The sequence below is a fragment of the Cnephaeus nilssonii genome (genome assembly GCF_951640355.1).
Source record: "Cnephaeus nilssonii genome assembly, chromosome: 6".
Taxonomy (NCBI): Eukaryota; Metazoa; Chordata; class Mammalia; order Chiroptera; family Vespertilionidae; genus Cnephaeus; species Cnephaeus nilssonii.
In genome coordinates, this window is record NC_137077.1 from 43,496,731 (window position 1) to 43,515,394 (window position 18,664).

At 41.0% G+C, this 18,664-nt stretch overlaps 1 protein-coding gene across 1 annotated transcript in view; it reads left to right on the top strand.

Moving 5' to 3' along the window:
• TMEM117 (transmembrane protein 117) overlaps positions 1–18,423 on the top strand; it is a 434,132-nt gene extending 415,709 nt beyond the window's left edge. The window contains exons 7-8 of the mRNA XM_079775887.1: positions 2,724–2,853; positions 16,024–18,423. Of these exons, the coding sequence (XP_079632013.1) occupies positions 2,724–2,853; positions 16,024–16,670 (777 nt within the window). The 3' untranslated portion in view covers positions 16,671–18,423. The remainder of the gene's footprint in view (positions 1–2,723; positions 2,854–16,023) is intronic.
• The last annotated feature ends 241 nt before the right edge of the window (positions 18,424–18,664 follow it).

Genomic DNA, 18,664 nt, shown 5'->3' on the forward strand with positions numbered 1-18,664 from the left:
ATAATAAAAGCCCAGTGACCAAATGGCAGAACGACCAGAACAACTGGTCAACCAGTCACTATGACACTCACTGATCACCAGGGGGCAGATGCTCAACACTGGAGCTGCCCCCTGGTGGTCAGTGCGCTCCCACAGTGGGAGCAGTTGCTCAGAGGGTGGGTCCACAGACGCTGGGCTGACCAGGATGAGCGGTGCTCCCACAGTGGGCCAATCCTGCAGGCCACGCCCCCCACCAGTGCATGAATCTCATGCACCAGGCCTCTAGTAGTCCATATAAAGAGTAAGAATTTCTCTTCCCTTTAATCTCCATTTCCTTAATTCATCTTTCTGTCTCCAAGTACAGGTGGGAAATAATTGAGGAACTATTTTTTGGTGAATGAAGTTTTGATCCCAGTCTACAAGAAATCTCTAGAGATTACTTTCAAACTAAAACCAATTTCATACCCAATAGAAACTTTAGTTTTGTGGAATGAAAAGCCAAATGAGAACAATCTGATAATCTCTTTCCAAAAAGAAGGTATACTAAGTATACTTGCCCAATTACTGCTGAAAATTATTCTCTTTCTTAAACCAAGAAATAAAAAGAAAAATTGTTCTACTGGTAATGCTTCGTGTTTTTTATCCAAGGATAGTGAAAGATACTCTGGCTATCAATGTCTTTGTTTACCAAGTGTAATTTTTCATGGGAGATGTCAGTTATATTTATCAAAAGGCCAAATCAATTTCAATTCTCCTTGTAGGAGTCTTGTTAAGTAACGTAGAACAAGATAATATCAAATGCACTTTAATAAAATTCAATAGTTCACAAGTATTATTACCAATCCATTTTCTACTAATATTTTATTTACTTTTAATATATTTTTATTGATTTCAGAGAGAAAGGAAGAAGGAGAGAGAGAAATGTCAATGATGAGAGAGAATCATTGATTGGCTGCCTCCTGCATGCCCCCTACTTGGGATAGAACCCACAACCCGGGCATGTGCCCTTGACCAGAATTGAACCTGGGTCCCTGCAGTCTGAATGCTGACACTCTATCCACTGAGCCAAACTGGCTAGGGCTCTACTAATATTTTAGATCAAAATGTTCAAATTCATTTAACTCAAATGCTTTGGGTTTTCTGAATTTCCCAAATTACATGCCTATTTGCTGCTAATGTCTGAAAAACAAGGAGAGGTGAGACTAACAAGATACTTGCATATGTAGCAATAGAAAGGGATGATGTTGCATCATTTTATTTTTCTTCTTGTGTACTTATTTCTTCTTGGCCACTTGAAGTGATCCATAAATCAAGAATTAATAAACATTGAAAGCTTCCTGTTTACCACCACTCACATGTTCTCCTTTCTCCAAGGCCTGTTTTCCCTTAATCAGAATTCACAGCAAAGAGGAGAGTGGAATGGACAGGAAAACCCCCATCATGTTCAGGAACTGTATTATTAATGCACCTCTACTAGCTGCATATATAGAAGTCTTGGGAAATTCCAACTTTTTTATATTGAGATAATGGATTGAAATTTTAAATTAGTATTTTGTGCCTTATGTTTTTAATATTCAAGTTCTTTAAAAATATTCACTAAATACAGAACTGATCATTTAATGATTATTTCATTATTAAAAGTGAAAATATCTGTACTAATGCCTATGGATTCACCTCAAATGTTTCTTTATACACTGAGTGGCCAGATTATTATGATCTCTGAATGCATAATATCTTGCCACTCAGTGTGTGTGTGTGTGTGTGTGTGTGTGTGTGTGTGTGTATATATATATATATATATATATATATATATATATATATATATATATGAGGCCTGGTGCATGAATTCGTGCATGGGTGGGATCTGGCCAGCCTGGCCAGGGGGAGGGGACATGGTAGGTTGGCTGGCCTGCCTGCTGGTCGAACTCCTGGTCTTTGCATATTAGCCTTTTATTATATAAGATATACACTGAGTGGCCAGATTATTATGCATTCAGAGATCATAATAATCTGGCCATTCAGTGTATTTTGTGCATTCTTTCTTCTCATGCTAGTTATGAACTTTACTTTGATGCCTGTATCCAAAACCAAGAGCAGATGTCCACCTGCAAATACCCTGATTTGTGAAAGGGAGGGTTATCCCACTTGGTTTTGCTTTCACAACCAGGAAATAATTAATGACAGTTGGGAATTAATTCACTGTTTGTCTCTTACATTAGCATGTCAGGCATCCATTGTTGTGTTCAAACTAATGCTAAATTGCAAGAGTCTTTGGCCTTGATGTAAACGGAAGAATTTTCTTAAGTGAATCAGATCCTTTTTACTTCTTCTTCTTACGTAAAACATGCTATTATAGGGTTTATATATTTTAAAGGTAGTGAAACAAATTTACCCCATATTTATAAAATATGGATTGCTTGCTTCCTATAAAAATTTAAAATCAGTTCTGCAGAAGAAAAAGATAAACATGTATAGATGCAAATCCATTCCATATTGGTTTCTTAGTACCACATTAAAGAGAAAAGCTGAGGATATAAGTTATGACTTAATGTTGATTTTGAAAGCACACCGCTACCTAATGTACATAAAATAACCATCACCGAATGAAACTGATACATCCAACAGCTTGGCTGCATTGAAATGATTTTCAAATAAGTGCTTACAAAAAGTCGATTTTGGGATGTTTCACTGCTTAGGTACAAAACAAATCACAAATATGTTTTTATGTTGATTTTCTCTGATAGGACTGGGAATTCCCACATTTCATGGGAGACGTTGATGTAAATCTCCCCGGCTTGCATACGCCTCACATGCAGTTCAAGATTCCCTTATTCCAGAAGATCTTCAAGGAAGAATATCGCATTCACATAACAGGTATGTTCTAACCTTGAACAGGATTTGTCTCCCTTAGAGTAATGCTAGCTCCTATAAAAAAGCAAACGGCGGCATTGTATAGGCATACATAAATATAGCTTTAGTTCTTACTGAACAGTACCAGGTGGTTCCCAGTGGTTCCAGATCAACTGGGGCTCTGGGCTGTCACTCTGGGACTTGCACTGCTGGTGGCTTTAACAAGTGCAACTTCAACATCCAACAGGCAGTTGGGAATAAAGGGAATGGGGAAAATGGGTAAGAAGGCTTCCCTGTTTTTTAACCACCTTGGCCTGGAAAAGAAACATGTCATCTCCACTCACATGGTATTGGCAATAACTAGTCGGGGGTGGGGGGGGGTGGGGTTGGAGTAGGAGAGAGGGGATGCAGGCCCTGGTTGGGCAGCCACTTCTGCTGTCGGACCTAGTGCTCTAGCACAGGATTGTCAGGGGGAGAGGACTTATCTTCAATGTGGAGAGGTAGCGAACTGCGTACCATAGGTAGTCTACATTTAGCCATACTCCTTATACCACCCCGCCTTGTTTTTTTTTGTTTTTGTTTTTCATTGGTGGGCTTCCTTTTCACAACCTCCAGCTCAGTAAATTTTTTCTACATGAACTCTCTTTGTGCTTTGTTCTTCATTTACGCCTGAGATCAAAACAGTGGTATCCAGGAGCACCCGTCAGACCAGAAGCCTTCAGGGAGTTAGCCCAGGTCTCATCTGATGAGTACAAACCTCCTTCTGTGGCAGAGCTCATGTTTGTCTCCAGTGATTCTCTTGTGGCTCCTCAGATGATTTCATTTTCAGATGCGCCCTGTGTTTGAAACACCTCCAATATGATGTGCTATAATTTTCTTTCGTGGCATCTCAGTCATTTGCTTCTAAAAAAAGGCTTCCTAGGGTTTATGTTTTATACCTTTTATTTCTTTCTAAGAAGAAGCAGACAGCTGAGTGACCAAAGGAAGGATGGCGTTAGTTCCCAAGCTGTTCAAATGCAAGTCGCCTGTGTGTGCGCGTTTTAAGGACAATGGCCGAGGATCCCAAACCTGCTATGATAGAAACTGCTGAGGAAATCTGTGCTTACACTGCCGTCTGTGCTCCTGAGTAAAAATAGCCTGAACACAGAAAACGTGAACACATGAGCACTGCGGAAAGACCTTTGCTTCTCAACTTGAAGGCTGTTTTGTGGTGTGTGTTTTTTTGGCTTGAAGCATGAGGTGACCTTTCTAAATTGGAGAATGAGCTCATGAATAGGGAAGATGCAGCAGGTTGCTTTTCCTATTCAGAATGAATGAGGCTCATCTATTAAATTCACCGGGTAAATCAATCAATTTGAGTTCAGGTCGCATAGTGTGGTTTCAGAGTCCCCACTTAATCTTGGCAGCATGCTCCCCTCCCGGACTTCTGAACAGCCATCATGCACATGGCATCGTCATATCCCTTTGGGTGGGCTTTTGCCTGGACCATCTGTTCTTGCTATCAGCTCTTGTCCCAGGCCATCATGGCACTAATATTGTCTCGGACTGAATATCAGAATCCCTGTCAAAATTAGACTGCTGTAGGGTAGACTATCAGGTTTAAAAGGGGAGGGGCAGATTCAGAGAAGCCATTGATTAGAAAAAAAATCAAGCTGTTGAAAGTATTGAATTCAGGACTATTTTGCATGGTTTTGTCAGCTATACCGTCATTTAAAGACAGGGGCAGGTTTAAGTTTTGTGGCCCTCAAAGCTTACACAATTTGGGATGCTCTGTTTAAAAAACATGAAGAGAAAAGTACACCTGAGAATGGTAGTGAGGCCTTGGAAAGGAACCGGGCAGACAGGGGTCCCCTGAAGCTTCAGAGTTCTTAGCTTTGAGGTAGACGCTCCTATGCCTTTGAGCGTAAACCTTTGTCCCGCCAAGTATTATTTTTCAAAAACGTAGTGGAGTCTGCAGGTTAATAAGTTTGCCAGGAGGTGGAAATATATTGTGATTAAGGCTTTTGTGCAGTGTTTGCCAAATTATGCTGATTAGCATATCACCTGGGGAACTTTATAAATATACCGATTGTTGGGCCCCATTCCTAACGGTTCCCGCCCAGTGGGTCTGGGCAAAAGCCGGGGAATGGGCCTTTTGCAAAGCCTCCCTGGGGATGCTGATCTTTGGGAACTTCTCGGTCTGATTGAGAAGGCACAGTTGAGGTCAGACTGTCTCTGGCGTCGGGCCAAGCACGCAAATGTCTGGGTGCCTGGTCCTGCTGGGGGGCTTTTGAGGATTCTGCAGTTTAAATTACAAATACAATAGGGTACAAGTGGGCTTTGCAGTGAAGGGATTCACCAAAAACAAGTGAAATTTAATTTGTGCCAAGGAGATATATCTTTCCCCAGATCCACCCCTGCTCACATTTCCTAGGAAATGGTGGTAGGAAAGAAAGTCCTAACTCCTCCCCTCTTGTTTTTGTTAGCTACTGTCTTGGTTCTGCTAGTTGGCTGAAGAGGTTGCTGAGGCTGCTCTGGAATGTCACCTAATCTCCTGTGAAAGGCCTCGGACTTCATCTGACTTTGTGAAATCATTGTTTCTGGGCAAACCTAAGTAAAATCTCCAAACCACGGTGCTCAGTGTTGTATTTCATAGGCTCAGTAGTGAGTAGCCCCCGACTGTCCAAGTGCACTGCGAACCCTGACTTGATCAGCTTCTCCAAGTGCTGCTTCCTTCCTTAGAGAGACGTCAACGCTCTTCTTACTAAGCAAATATGGTATCATCACTGAGATGATTAAGCGTGAAACCCTCTATATCCATCAACAGTTATCAAACTTCAGTGTGTATGAGAATCACCTGGAGAGCTCGTTTAAAAAAAAAAAAATTAGCCCAGCTAACATGGCTCAGTGGTTGAACATCAACCAATGAACCAGGAGGCCTGCAGTTCAATTCCCGGTCAGGGCACATGTCCAGGTTGTGGGCTCGATCCCCAGTAGGGGGCATGCAGGACACACACACCCACACACACACACATTTATTTATTTATTTATTTATTTATTTATTTATTTATTTATCTGTCAGTTGCACACCCAGAGTCAGATGCCTGATGTACGTGGTGGAGCTGGAATCGGCCATTCTCTCAGGCACCACCAGGGATGCTTATTCAGGGTGCCAGGGGACTACACTCCGAGAAACACTGCTGCTAAGAAACATTTTCTATAGTCAGAATTCCTCTCACCTCAGCTTTTCTTTTAATGGTCTGGCTTTATTTACAAAAAAAAAAAAAAAGCTGTGACAGTGCTGCCATTGCAGGAATGAGTGGAAATGGCTGGGGCCTGCCTGGACTGGCTGACTTCTGTGACTCAGGCTCCCAGACCCAGGCCTCTCAGGTCCTCCTCCTCCGCCCCGATGCCTGGGAGGCTGACGGGCCGGCAGGCCAGCTGCGTGGGTTCACCGGCAGGCAGTGTGTGTGGCACTAAAGTCCAGGACAGCCGCCCACAGCACGGTCTAATCTCAGGGCCTCCGATGATTTTGGAGCCAGAGCCCAGGGTGTTGTGACAAAAGTAGACATGTGGGTCCTAACCGGTTTGGCTCAGTGGATAGAGCGTCGGCCTGCAGACTCAAGGATCCCAGGTTCGATTCTGGTCAAGGGCATGTACCTTGGTTGTGGGCACATCCCCAGTAGGAGGTGTGCAGGAGGCAGCTGATCCATGTTTCTCTTTCATTGATGTTTCTAACTCTCTGTCCCTCTCCCTTCCTCTCTGTAAAAAAAATCAATAAAATATATCTTTTTTTAAAAAAGTAGACATGTTGGCACTCCAGAAAGGTGAATGGGTCAGTTTTGTCATCTCAGCTTTAATTTCTCTTTACATGCAACTCCTAAAACAAAGTTAAGGGTCAGAATGCAAGTTCAATAGAAATGGGGTGGCCAGTGGGAAAGGAGATGGGAGAGGCCTGACAGGAGCCAGAAGTTTAGAGCCCGGGGAAAGAGAGGAGGCCCCACAGCAGAGCATGATGGGAAAGGCCTGGGGACCACAGAAGAAACTGAAGCTGAGGTGGAAGGGACCCTGAGGACCCCCACATAGCTCCATGTGCTGCTTTCTCTACTGTGTGTGTTCTGCACTAGAAGAGGCTGGACAGGGCCTGCTAGGGTTTCCTAAGGGTCGAGGATGGCCATACCCTGGGGTCAACCATTGCGGCTCTGTGATCTGGGTGCACACTGAGGCAATGGAGTGTAGAGGTTTGGGCATAGGCTCCAGCTCCACCATTGACAGCTGGCATGGCCTTTGTCAAGCTCCATAACCGCTCAGAGGCTCAGTTTCCTCATCTGTTAAATGGAGACCATACTGGTACTTACCCCTCGGTTGCTATGAGAATTAAAATAATTAACATGTACGAGGCACTTAAAACACGGTCTGCCATGTCTTACGCACTCAAATTCTCACTGTCTTTACCTAAAGCTTTGCCATGTATCCATTCAGAGAGTGTGTGTGTTTTTTAATTTAATTTTAAAACAAACTAAAACATTAGGCAGTCAAAGAAAGGCACTCTGATTATTTATCCACTATTCTGAGTTCTCTACTGTGACTGCCCTGAGTCCTCAGGAAGGGAGACGCTGAGTATGGCAAGAATCTCTCTCCCAGGGAACTGCTCTGGATGGAGAGGGCTATCTGACACTGATGAGTTCCCATTCCCATTTCAAAGCATTAGGCTTCGAGTGGGTTTTAATCCTGATTCCAAGCTAGTTTTCCTTATGCGTGTCTGAGTCGTTGCATCTGTTCAGCTCCTCTGGGTCCCCCTTGACAGATGGTTTGCTGCAGTACATATATCATCGCTATCTAAGGGTGTGTTCAAATATTTTTTTCTGGGAATTTTTATTTCAGTAACAAAGGGGGTAAAAGGTTAGTGATTAGGTCACCCTGGTGCTTTTAGCCCAACCCCAAGTAAATGCTAAACGCAACTGTGTAATCCTCTCCTCTGCCCTCTTCCCCTTTACCTATAAGGTGAGTGCAAAGATGGATTCAAAATGTGATGTATCGAGTCTCAGGAGGAGAGAGAGGAATGGCCTCTCAATTCAATCTCGGGCGCTCCTCTGAGTCCTATTAATGCCAGTCCCGGCGGAAGCTCTGCCATCTGTCATCCCAGCCAGACAAAGGAAGGGTCCCGTTGGTGGCCATCATCTGAGTAAATTAGGCGGGGGCTGGGGGAAGGCTGGGGGAAGGCCTGGGCCTCTGCGAGGAGAGAATTCACACTGTTGGCACGATGATGCCCGTGGGAACCCTCTCGGCAAAAATGGGAAATGTGGAAGTAAACAAGCCTCTGTGGCGTCTGTGTTCTATTTCAGTTCCCTGCGTGGCGTGAGGGCACAGGTGCTGCATGAGGGCGAGGATGGGGAAAATAATGAATAAAACCCTCCGCTTTGTTTCCAAAGGTGCATGATTTCTGGCGAATGAGTTCCCAGAGATTGTTTTTTAAAGAGCCCTCCTGTGTCAATCAGATCATGGGACGTGCTAGGGAGGGCAGGCCAGTGGCCCATCGGGCACAATATTCTGTCTGACAGAATTAGCGAGGGACTTGTTATAGGGAAATAGGATGCATCCTGTTCACCATGACAGTCCCCCAAGATCATGAAGTTATCCAGAGTACACAAGGACCTCTTGCTCTTCTCTCAGTTGTGAATTTTTTTTTTAATCTTCCCTGAAGCAATTTCCATTATCAACACATTTATACAGCTCTAAGAACTAACTATGTTTACTGCTACCTAAAGCAGCAATTCATTTTATTTGACCAAAACTCATCTTCTTCAGGCAATAGTTGCTTCGCTCATAACCTGTGAGTCCTGCTACCCCTGAGCTGGTCCACCCTGCCTCCCTCCCCCAATTTAGGTGTCTGTATGCATAGATAAGGATTTTTGTTATGAAACTCACATGCTCCTCAGAAACTGTCTTCGCACTGAGAGGAAGAACTTGAAATATATAATTAATCCATCTTTGATACATGAATACTTTATTTTCCAGATTATATTAGATTTTAGCAATATCCCGGAATTCAAGAGATCATTGTAACATATGTATTTGATTCGAAGGATAGAACTTTACTCATTGTATTTTTTTTTTGACACACTATCTCAGAGCTTACCTGTCTGTTAACAGACATTTTCTGAATTAATTTGTGTCTACACCTAAGCTAGGATCTAGGAAATACAAAAATGAACCTGACATAGTTCCCAGTCTCAAGAATCTTCTGTCCAATCTTCAGTACAACTGGATGGTTTTTTCCTTCCTTTTTCATCATCACAAGTTTCTGCCTCTACTCATCATATCAGATTATGTCCTAAAGGAACATGTAGTCTCCCACTTAGGAAGCAACAACAATGACCAGAGGGGCACTTTGAGAAGCTATATTAATTTGCTTTTAAGTCTTAAGAAGATACTTTACCAACTCAAGTAACTCTTATTAATTCAAAAATTATTTAGTAAATATCATCAAGTTTCTAAATGGTCTCTTTCAGGGTCCAAGCACTTAATGTGGGTTCTAGATGTTCATAAATTCCCTAGGCAGGGACTTAAAGAGATGCTAATGCAGTGAGCCCTGTTTTCACTGCTCTTGTCTGGAATGAGAGGGCATTGACTATGGCCAAGAAGCCTGATATAGCCTGCTGTTATTTCTTTAACCTTTTGCACTCGGATGTCGAGTGTGACTCGACACGGTTAGCATTAAATCCTGAGTAGAAGAAAAAAGCAAGTGAGTGCAAAGGGTTAATTATCCGAAACTCATCTTCTTCAAGGCCAGGTTTCTTGCTATCCCATAGTGGATACTAAATGGCTTCGTGGAACATGACGGTGTCATATATTTGTCTGGATGCCAGAGTCTGGCCCAGTGTGGTATCCACTTGGTGGAAGGTGCCCACAGCACAACTCAAGCACAGTGCTAGCTGGAAACTACTGGGTAAAAGATTTTTTAAAAAATATTATGATTGCATATTTGAATCCTGAAAGTTTTGTTATATGGTGAAAATATCAGTCTTTTATAGGCATTTTTCTTAGTTGAAAAAATGACAGTTTCCTCCAAATTGTTGTCACTTCCTATGGTAAGTGAGGGTGATATTTAATGGAGAATCCTTTTAAAACTTTCTATCCCAGGATTCTATAGACTCCCACAAAAAGATAAAATTATCATTATAATATCATTTTTGACAATCAGTATGATTCATTAAAAGCACAATATACAAGAAGGAGGTAATCCCACCAACACCATGCAGTGATTTCTCATTAAAGGAGACAGTGAGATATTTCAACAGGGAGATTAATAGAAATAATGTATGGATTTGTACCCTGCCGCCTTGCTGATTTACATTATGCTATGTCATTGGAACAACAGGAGGAAATGCAAAATCCCTCATATGATCAATGTTGAAATACCAAACTGCTTGTTGTGGTTGACTGTACATTCACAACACACTTTGGGAAATGAAATAGAAGCACTTCTTATACTTCCCTTTTTTGTGCCTTATATCCTTTCCATGTGAGGTGTTTCAGGGACTCAAATTTAGTTTTTATGTTAAGCAGTGTTTCTCAAAGAACACAAGCTTTTGATTTTTGAGGAAAGCTTTCTCCATCTGGAAATGGTATACTCCATCTTTTTGCTCTAATGGTGAGATTTCCTGACCCATCATAAAACATTAATGTTTAGGCAATGTTTATTTCACAGAATCATCCAAGAGACTCTCAGGGCTGAGAAGAAACCATTATCTAATAAAGAGGTAATATGCAAATTGACCACCATGCCGTAACAGCCAAGATGGCTGTGCCCACAGCAGAGGCAGGAATTAGTAATACAAGATGACTGTGCCTACAGCGGAGGCCCAGTTCCCATAATGAGCCTTAATGAGCAATCAGCAGGAACCCAGCTGCATGGTGCTGGGCCAGGGCAGGGGACCCGAGGCTGCGCCCCCTGCCTGGTAGGGCTTGATGGGGGACCTCAGGCCATGCCCCCCACCTGGTAGGGCTTGATGGGGGACCTTAAGCCGCGTTACCACCTGGCAGAGCTTGACAGGGGACCTCAGGCTGTGCCCCCCACTCAGTGGAGCTTGACAGAGGACCTCAGGGCGCACCCCCCACCTGGCGGGGCTTGACAGGGGACCTCAGGCCATGCCCCTTGGCCTGGGGCTGGGCTGGGGGACCTTAGGCCGTGCTCCCTGCCCCAGCGCCAGGTCAGAGGACCTGAGGCCACGCCCTCTACCCTGGTGCCAGGCCGGGTACCACAGGCCATGCCCCCTGCCTGGCAGGGCTTGATGGGAACCTCAAGGCATGCCCTCTGCCCTGGCCCAAGCCAGGGGACCTCAGGCCGCACACCCTGCCCCGGGCCAGGGAACCTGAGGCTGTGCCCCCTGCCTGACGGGGCTTGATGGGGGGACTTCAGGCCATGCCCCCTGGCCTGGGCCAGGGGACCTCAAGGCACACCCCCCAGCCCAGGCCAGGTGACCTGAGGCTGCACCCTCCACCCAGCGGGGCTGTCCAGGTCTGGATCTAGCCCAATGGGGGTAGGGCTGGCTGGATCTGGGTTTTGTGTGATTTCGAGGCTCACATGGGTGGGCGGGGACTTGACTCTGGTTCTCGTGGCACACCTCAGACTTGACAGGAGAAAGATTTTTATATACATTTTACTAATTTTCTTTCATCTCTGACACTTCTATTATAGAGAAAGGGCAAATAGCAATATTAAAATATTTCCTCTAATTAATTCCCTTTTAATGTGCATAAATTTCATGCACCCGGTCACTAGTAAGGATTATGTAGCTCAATTCCCTCACCTTATAGACAAGAACAGCAAGGTTGAGTTGTCCCACCAGGTTTTGCTCTGGTTTACCACATCTCATAGGGCAAAAGTAGTTTTATTTTTAAAGAGGAGAAAGCATTACCAAGGTAACAAACATTGTGTGGGAAAATGTAAGGATGGATGTTAGAGAAAGATAGATGTTCTTTCTCTGTACAAATGGATAGATGGACTAGAAGTTATGCCAAGGAGTCTGGAAACAAAAAGTAAGAGGAGCCATTTCTTCTAACTTTCCAGCAGCTTCAAGTTTTGGCTGAATGGCTATGAAAGTGTAGGGAAGGACAATGCTATAGCCATCAAATAAGGAAATATATCAGTAGGCATTCTGCTCAGTCTCCTCTCTGCCCTCTGCACTTTCTCATCACCACATGGCCTCTCAGCTGGGGTGGGCGTGGAGGTACTACCTCGTGTCCTGTAGCCTCTCGTGTCCTTGTATATGTGTATGTACAAAGCCTCTGCTCAGGAGCAATACTGCTGTAACCTGTAGAACAATTACCAATTGCTACAGGTTTTTTACATGTTAAATATGCTGATTCACAAAGCATATTTTCATATAGCTACACATTGGGTCCTCTTAGGTAACTGGCCTATTAATATCTATGCAATAATGTCAGTACACAGTAATTCATTCTGTTTTATCCAAACTGGTCACCTTTAATCTTTGTTACAAACCCTTACATGCTTTTTTCTCCCTCTGCTGTCACCGAGATCCTATAGTAACTGGATTAAAGAAATTGTAAAAATAATACTACCCTACATTTTTGGCAAACAATATATTTCAGAGAACTTCAAATAATAACTTCTCATTTTATCCTCACAATAATCCTTTGATGCAGTTACATTGGTCTTATTCTCCATTTCACAGAATAAAAAAAAAAATTGAAATCACAGAGCTAGTGAGTAGAAGGATTTGGGAAAAGAGGAGAAAAAACATAAAACTGGAAGGCATGTAGTTCAATGTCCTCAATTTGAAAATAAAATATTGAGGTCTGGAGAAGTTAAACAGGTTACTCAAGGTTGTATTATTCAAGTTCAGCATTAGAATGAAATCTCCATCTGCCGATTTCCAGCCTGCAGTTTCTGTCACAAGGGTATTCCCTCTCACAAATGGGTAAAGATGTGTTAGAGCAGGGTGACGGTACCCATTAACTGATGTCAAGCATTGCATTTTTAATGTGCTTCCCTTCCATCCCATCTAAATATTCAGACTTCAGGTCACATAAGAAATAACATACAATGATTCTTTAGTGTCAAAGTTTAGTGGTCAAACTGACCCAGCACCATTCATCTGAGATGGTAGAAAAATAATTTTAAAGTAGGAAAAACAGCTCTTTCTATCTTCAAGGTTTCTTAGTTTGATCAGTGTACATAGCTCCATTTTTTTAAAGGAGTGACTTTTTAAAAAATATATATTTCTATTGATTTCAGAGAGGAAGGGAGAGGGAGAGAGAGAAACATCAATGATGAGAAAGAATCATTGATTGGCTGCCTCCTGCGCACCCTCTACTGGGGATCGAGCCTGCAACCTGGGCATGTGCCCTTGACTGGAATCTAACCTGGGACCCTTCAGTCTCTAGGCCAATGTTTTATCCACTGAGCCAAACCGGCTGGGCCATAGCTCCATTTTTATTCTCTGACTTTTTTTTGTTTTTGTTTTTCCTTTGTCTTGAAACATTCACTGAGCATCTTTTCACCACCAGAAAAGCACTTTTCTCCAAGCTCCATGGGCCTCTCTTTCTTCTCCCTGATTCTGTGCTGCTGCTTATCTTCAGTTTCTGATCTCCTGTCATCACCATAGAAACCGGGACCTCTTTATGGAGGCCCTTGCCCTGTTCACGAGTTTATCAAAATGACCTAGAGGGGGAACAAGTCTCTCCAAGGGCCCATTGTGAATCAAGAAGGTGATGATCAGTCATCCAAGTTCAAGGACCTCTTCCCCTCACCATTCAATCTGGCTTTATAACACATAGAATTCACAGCAAGGGAATAAGTAGAAATCTACAGCAGAGAAGCACCCAGAGCGCCTCTCTCAACTTACTTTCTATCATGGAAGCTGCACACCCATGCCTCCTGAACACTGTATGAAAAATCTCTCAACGTTTTCATTTCACCCATCGCTCATTCATCTCCTGCCTTTCTTTTCTTGCAGTATTCTTCATTCTTTTTCTTCTCTCTCCTCTCAGCCTCTTTTTTCCTCCACATGACCTGATTTTTTTCTGTATGCAGTTCTATCTTCAGCATAGTAAAAAAAAACAAAACAAAAAAACTAAAAGAAATGAAAAAGTTTCGAAACTGCTCTCTATCCTGCTTTTCTTTCAGGGACCACATGCGTTACTAATTCTTTCAAAATCCTTTCTATAGAAATTAGCCCTCGGTTTTTATTCCATTTTCTCAACATCTTCAGCATTTATGGTTTGATCATTCATTAGGCACCTCTCAAATGTGGCTTCTTATTTTTATTTATCTATTGATGTCTCTATCCTGTTTGCCCAACAAGACGATGGGTTCCTCCCCTGAAGGCAGAAACATATGTCTCAGCATTTCATAAGGTATCCTAAGCAGAGTCTATTAGGAGCACAGTAGATGTTTCGTAATGATGCTCACCTTTGTACTTGATTGCATTTTTCTGGCTTTAGCTTCCTGTATTTGTTTCTGGTTGATTCTTAGTGAGAATTAGTTTCAGGTTTGAAGATCCAGGAGGGCATGAGTGGCTTGAACTTCACAGTGCCAGACATTGTAGATGTCTTATCATATCTGAAAATGTTTTCAGTGTTCCAACCTACTTTCTAATTTAGGTGTGCAAAATAATTCACTCAGGCAAGAGCTTCCATTATAAATATTATAAACCCTATAGAGTTGAATAATTTCAAAACAGGCACAGAGTTATAATGCCCCTTCATATAGTTTACATAAACTCTCTTCATAGAGAGAAATTGTACCATCCCATGCAAATGAAGACATTATCATGGCTTAGGCAAGGCTTTGATGATAATAATAGGAACAATTATGGAATACCTATTACACTAGGCACTGTACTTAGCATTTAATAATTTCATGAAAAATGCTAACAGCTTTAATAAGTACTATTATTTTCTGTATGCAAAGAAATTGGGGCTTAGAGAATTTAAATAGAGCCAGGATTAAAACCCTTCAACCTTGCATGTAATAGGAACTTGAAAATGTGTAATGATGATGATAAAATATTTTCCTAAACTCCTTGCAAAGTTTTCTTTTAATATAGCTATATTTTCTGTGCGAGTACATATTGCAAAATACATTTTTATCATTCTTGTTTTAGTAAGTTTGCCCAAGATTGTACCTCTCTCCTTTCCAAAAAGTTCTATAATCAGGTGAATTAGTAACTTAATAATATTCAAAACTATTATCTTCAAATAAAAAATAAAAAAAAATTTGACATGATACAAATAATAATTAGAACTAAAGCTTCTAGAAGCTGTTATATATGTCACCTAATTTGCTATAGCAAATCTGTGAGGTGGGTATTGCTATTTTATTGTGATAAACTTGATATTGTCAAACTTGCTATAAATGGTGATTATAATAAAAATTACAATGGAATGTAGTATTCCTTGAAAGTTTTTTTCACATTTTCCATTTGTAGAAATAAAGACATCACTAGATAATACGACTTTTAAGAATATCTTATTTATGTAAAAATTTAAAACACTACAAAGACATCATGGTTATGATCTCTCCAAATCATGTCTTCTAAAACAGTCTATTAAGGGTAGTTATATTTATATGTCTAATAAATGCATTCTGTTCAATGAGAATTTGATGTAGTTATTTTTAATGTCTTGAAGTGAATGCTCAAGGAGTATTGATCTGAACCACATCAACTAATGGTTTAATCAACAGGTCACCTGCAAACAGCAATGTGAATTCAATTGATATGCTGCTGTGCTTGCATTGCAAAATGATTTATGTCTCACCCAGACATTATTATAAAACTCTAAGAGATGTTGAATTATACGTTGGCCTTTTCTAAGAATTTTATTAGAACTTTGTTTTTAGACATTAAGTGAAAGGTTCTAGAGAATAACCTACATCGGCCCAAATTTGAATATAACCTGTGGAGCCTATAAAACAAGGGGACTTAATCTGGTTAATGTAAATACCACATATTACTGGCTGAGGGACCTACAGTTATGTTTTCTTATGCCTACCATCCATTTAGGAAATTCCCTTTGCCAATTTTCACTTAATGGCTGCATAGCACTCTCAAAAAATGAATTGTTAGCGGGTCTAAAACATTAACAATTTATATTATTATACCATTATCTCCTTTTTATTGGAGTAAACTGTATTGCAGTATTATGGGTCTTTGACTAATATGCAGTATTTCTTTTTTAATGCAGGTAAATGGTTTAACTATGGGATTATCTTTCTTGTCTTGATTTTGGATCTTAATATGTGGAAGAACCAGATATTTTATAAGCCTCATGAATATGGACAGTATATTGGCCCAGGGCAGAAGATATATACAGTTAAAGACTCAGAAAGTTTAAAGGATTTGAACAGAACCAAGCTATCCTGGGAATGGAGGTCCAATCATACTAATCCTCAAACGAATAAGACGTATGTTGAAGGAGACATGTTCCTCCACAGCAGGTTCACAGGGGCTAGTCTTGATGTCAAGTGTATGGCTTTTGTTCCAAGTTTGATAGCTTTTGTGTGGTTTGGATTCTTCATTTGGTTCTTTGGACGATTTTTGAAAAATGAGCCAGGCATGGAGAATCAAGACAAAACTTACACTCGCATGAAAAGAAAATCCCCATCAGAACATAGCAAAGACATGGGAATCACTCGAGAAAACACCCAGGCCTCAGTGGAAGACCCTTTGAATGACCCTTCTTTGGTTTGCATCCGGTCTGACCTCAATGAGATTGTCTTCAAGTCTTCCCACCTAACGTCTGAAAACTTGAGCTCGCATTTGAATGAGCCTACCAGCGCGACAGAAGCTGACCCTGATGCAACAACTTCAAAAAGTACACCCACGAACTAGATTCACTTACTTGGATACAGCAAAAAAGCAACCCTGAGTGTACCTTTCAATAATTAGTCTTTCTTTTTGTAAATGTAAGGTCTGCTTAGTGTTAGGTAGAGAAATACAAACAATGCCACAACGGTGCTCAACATGCTTTTTCTAGGACTCATTGTTTTCTATTTGTATGATGATACACGTGCCTACTATATATCCAACAACCCTCTAGAGATTGCTTTTCACAATTGCACAAGCTATTTACTGACTTTACGGCGTAGTAGAAGATTAGCTGATTACCTGTGTATCTGATGTTCAACCATAGTGGTGCCTTGAGACATTAAACTGTTTTTAACTGTACCAGAAATGAAGTGTGGAAGAGTTCTCTAATCTATGTCACATGATATATATATATATATGTAATTTTGATCTATAATTGATGTCTGAGCAGAAAAGAGGGGTAGCCTAACTGTGGCTCAGAAAATATCTCTTGGTTTCTTATTCAGCAGTGGGGTTGGTGACTTTGATAGCTGGGCTACTGAGATGCATGGTGATTACCTTTGAACTTTTATTGGCTGTCCACCAAACGCAAGCACAGAGGCTAAATTCCGTAACAGAAGAACGGTAATCCAGCACGGGTCACTACTTGTGAAATGTGACATTCCCCAACCAGTAATAGCAATTAGATGATAATACTTAATTATGTTTTCCTAATTAAAGATAAATTGCTACTTGATTAAAAATGCTGCCCTTCACCTTCGGGAACAAAGGTTAAGAGGCACAGTTGGATGAACTCTCAAATTTATTGGCATTTACACAAAGCCCTAGGAAACCAAGGAACTGAAGTTTTAATCATGTGAGGGTTGCACAGCCTACCATCTACAATATTTGTACAACTTTCTGTAAATATGGCTCTGGACAGTGAAAATTGAAAATCAATATATGCCAACCCTGAGCTAGGAAACTACTCTAAAAGTCATGCAAGGGGATCTTGTGAGGTAGAAAAGACCATGCATGAAAGGATATGTTTAGTGGCTTGTTTTGTGTGCATGTTTTTTTTTAATTTATTTAAGAATTAAAATTTCATATTAATAATTAAGAAAATTCTATATCAGTAATTATGTGGTGTCATTTTTGTTTATAATAGAGGGGTTCAATTGTATCTTAGTTTAACAACAACCCCTCCCCCATTTTTTCTAAACTCCATGACAGACAAGTTAAGAGATGGAACATTCCCAATTTGTCTTTAATTTTTTCCCATAAATTGTGGTAACATGTTTCTTGAGGAGATTGGGGAAGATCACTTTTAAGGCAAAAAAATTTTTTTGTCACATACTAACACAGCTGTATTTTGTATTTATGATTTTTTTAAATCTCTCTTGTTTTGATCTACCTGGTTTTAAGCTTGCAGCATGCTGAATTTGGCATGCATAACACAACTCTGCATTTATCTGTCACTTGAGAGCCAGCTTTCATAAACGTTTCTACAGTTGTTTACGCAGCAATTGGAGCCATGCACCTGCTGGTTTTTCTTTACCTTTAATAGCCACACATGGGACTACTTAGGATCATAAATATCTCTGACACTAAAAATGCAGAGATCAAGTTCACTACAGTAACCCATTGACCATACTGTTCAAACAAACTTATCCTTGACATGTTGTTACATTGGCCATTATCAAATTAGCATAACATAGAGGATTCAACTTTTGCCTCTAGGACAAGGAAGTAATACCACCTAGAACTATATTTTTATTTATTCTTATAGAATGAAGAAGAAGGAAATTGATTTAGAAAGTGAGTGTTTATTATGAGTATATAGTGTTTATTTTAAAGAAAACAAGAAAGATGAACAAACAATAACTCATAAACACAGACACCAGTATGGGGTTTACTAGAGGGAAGGGAGATGTGGGGGAGTTGTAAAGGGTAAAGGGGGTCAAATATATGGTTACCAAAGAAGATTTGACTTTGGGTGGTGGGTATACAATATAATATATAGATGATGTATCATAGAA